General features: G+C 47.9%; 1 protein-coding gene across 1 annotated transcript in view; it reads left to right on the forward strand.

Moving 5' to 3' along the window:
• Positions 1–404: 404 nt before the first annotated feature.
• The window catches only part of LOC130587735 (histone-lysine N-methyltransferase EHMT2-like), a 7,228-nt gene continuing 5,055 nt past the window's right edge, over positions 405–2,577 (forward strand). Inside the window, exon 1 of the mRNA XM_057388710.1 lies at positions 405–643. Within this exon, the coding sequence (XP_057244693.1) occupies positions 465–643 (179 nt within the window). The 5' untranslated portion in view covers positions 405–464. The remainder of the gene's footprint in view (positions 644–2,577) is intronic.

Genomic DNA, 2,577 nt, shown 5'->3' on the forward strand with positions numbered 1-2,577 from the left:
GGGGGATTTGAAAGGGATTTGGGGTCATTTGGGGGGATGGGAAAGGGTTTGGGGTTGGGTTTGGAGTCATTTTAGGGTTATTTAGGGTTATTATGGGTTATTTAGGGTTATTTAGAGTTATTTAGAGTTATTTAGGGGTGGTTTTTGGGTATTTTAGGGTGGTTTTGGGCTATTTCAGTGCGGTTTTGGGGTATTTTGGTGTGTTTTTTTTTATTTTTGGGTTATTTAGGGTTATTATGGGTTATTTATGGTTATTTTTGGTCCCCTAACCCCCATTTTCCCCTTTTTGCAGTGCTCGGATGCGGGGGCAGGGCGAGGGCCGGGGTTATTATGGGTTATTTTGTGATTTTTTTTATTTTAGGGTGGTTTTTGGGTATTTTGGTGTGGTTTTTTTTGGTTTTTGGGGTATTTATGGTTATTTTTGGTCCCCTAATGCCTGTTTTTTCCCTTTTTGCAGTGCTCGGATGCGGGGGCAGGGCGAGGGCCGCTCAGCCCCCCCGGACCCCCGTGCTGAGCCCATCGACAGCTCCGGGGGTCCGGTGCTGCCCCTCCCCTCGGGGGGGGCTCTGTCAGCTCGGGGGCTCCCCCCCGGCCCCGCCCGGGACCTGCTGGAGAAAGCTCTGCTGGGCCAGGAGGCCGAGAGGTCAGAGCCCCCAAAATACCTGCAAACGGCCCCAAAATGGCACTGAAAACAGCCCAGAAACAGCCCCAAAAATACCTGCAAACGGCCCCAAAATGGCACTGGAAACAGCCCAGAAATAGCCCCAAACATGCCTGGAAACGGCCCCAAAATGGCACTGAAAACAGCCCCAAAAATGCCTGGAAACGGCCCCAAAATGGCACTGGAAACAGCCCCAAAAATGCCTGGAAACGGCCCCAAAATGGCACTGAAAACAGCCCAGAAGTAGCCCCAAAAATTCCTGGAAATGACCTCAAAATGGCACTGAAAACAGCCCAAAAACAGCCCAGAAATGGCACTGAAAACACCTNAAAATGGCACTGAAAACACCCCAAAAACAGCCCAGAAATGGCACTGAAAACACCTGGAAACACCCTGAAAATACCCCAAAAATGGCACTGAAAACACCCCAAAACCAGCCCAGAAACAGCCCCAAAAATTCCTGAAAATGGCCCAAAAATGGCACTGAAAACAGCCCTCAAAACACCTGAAAACACCCTGAAAATACCCCAAAAATGGCACTGAAAATGGCCCAAAACCAGCCCCAAAAATTCCTGGAAATGGTCTCAAAATGGCACTGGAAACAGCCCAAAACCAGCCCAGAAACAGCCCTGAAAACACCCTGAAAATACCCCAAAAATGGCACTGGAAACACCCCAAAAACAGCCAAGAAACAACCCTGAAAACACCCTGAAAATACCCCAAAAATGGCACTGAAAACAGCCCAAAACCAGCCCAGAAACAGCCCCAAAAATGCCTGGAAATGGCCCAAAAATGGGCTTGAAAACAGCCCTGAAAACACCTGAAAATACCCCAAAAATGGCACTGAAAACAGCCCAAAAACAACCCAGAAATGGCACTGAAAACGGCCCCAAAATGGCACTGGAAACAGCCCAAAACCAGCCCAGAAACAGCCCCCAAAGTACCTGGAAACGGCCCCAAAATGGCACTGAAAACAACCCTGAAAATACCTGAAAATACCCCAAAAATGGCACTGAAAACACCCCAAAAACAGCCCAAAAACAATCCTGAAAACACCCTGAAAATACCCCAAAAATGGCACTGAAAACAGCCCAGAAACAGCCCCAAAAATGCCTGGAAACGGCCCCAAAATGGCACTGAAAACAGCCCTGAAAACACCCTGAAAATACCCCAAAAATGCCTGGAAATGGCCCAAAACTGGCACTGAAAACACCCCAGAAACAGCCCCAAAAAGCCTGGAAATGGCCTCAAAATGGGCTTGAAAACAGCCCTGAAAACACTTGAAAACACCCTGAAAATACCCCAAAAATGGCACTGAAAATGGCCCAAAACCAGCCCAGAAACAGCCCCAAAAATTCCTGAAAATGGCCCAAAAATGGCACTGAAAATGGACCAAAAATGACCCTGAAAACACCTGAAAACAGCCCAAAAATGGCACTGAGAATACCCTAAAAATGGGCTGAGAATATCCTGAAAATGGCTCAGAAATGGTTCTGAAAATGGCCCAATAATGGCCCAAAAATGACCCTGAAAACAGCCCAAAAATGGCACTGAAAACACCCAAAAAATGGTCCTGAAAATGACCCAAAACCAGCCCAAAAATACCCAAAAAATGACCCTGAAAACATCCCAAAAATGGGCCTGAAAATGACCCAAAAATGGGCCTGAAAATACCCCAGAAACGGCCCCAAAACAGCCTGAAATTACCCCAAAAATGGGCCAAAACAGCCCCAAACACCTGGGTGGGCCTAAAATATATCCCAGTCCCTCCCAGTCCCTCCCAGTCCATCCCAGTTCATCCCAGTTCATTTCCAGTCCATCCCAGTCCATCCCAGTCCATCCCAGTTCATCCCAGTTCATTTCCAGTCCATCCCAGTCCATCCCAGTCCATTCCAGTCCATCCCAATCCCCTCCCA

This window comes from Malurus melanocephalus, unplaced genomic scaffold (assembly GCF_030028575.1).
Source record: "Malurus melanocephalus ecotype Western Australia unplaced genomic scaffold, MMel_1.1 scaffold_2349, whole genome shotgun sequence".
Classification (NCBI taxonomy): domain Eukaryota; kingdom Metazoa; phylum Chordata; class Aves; order Passeriformes; family Maluridae; genus Malurus; species Malurus melanocephalus.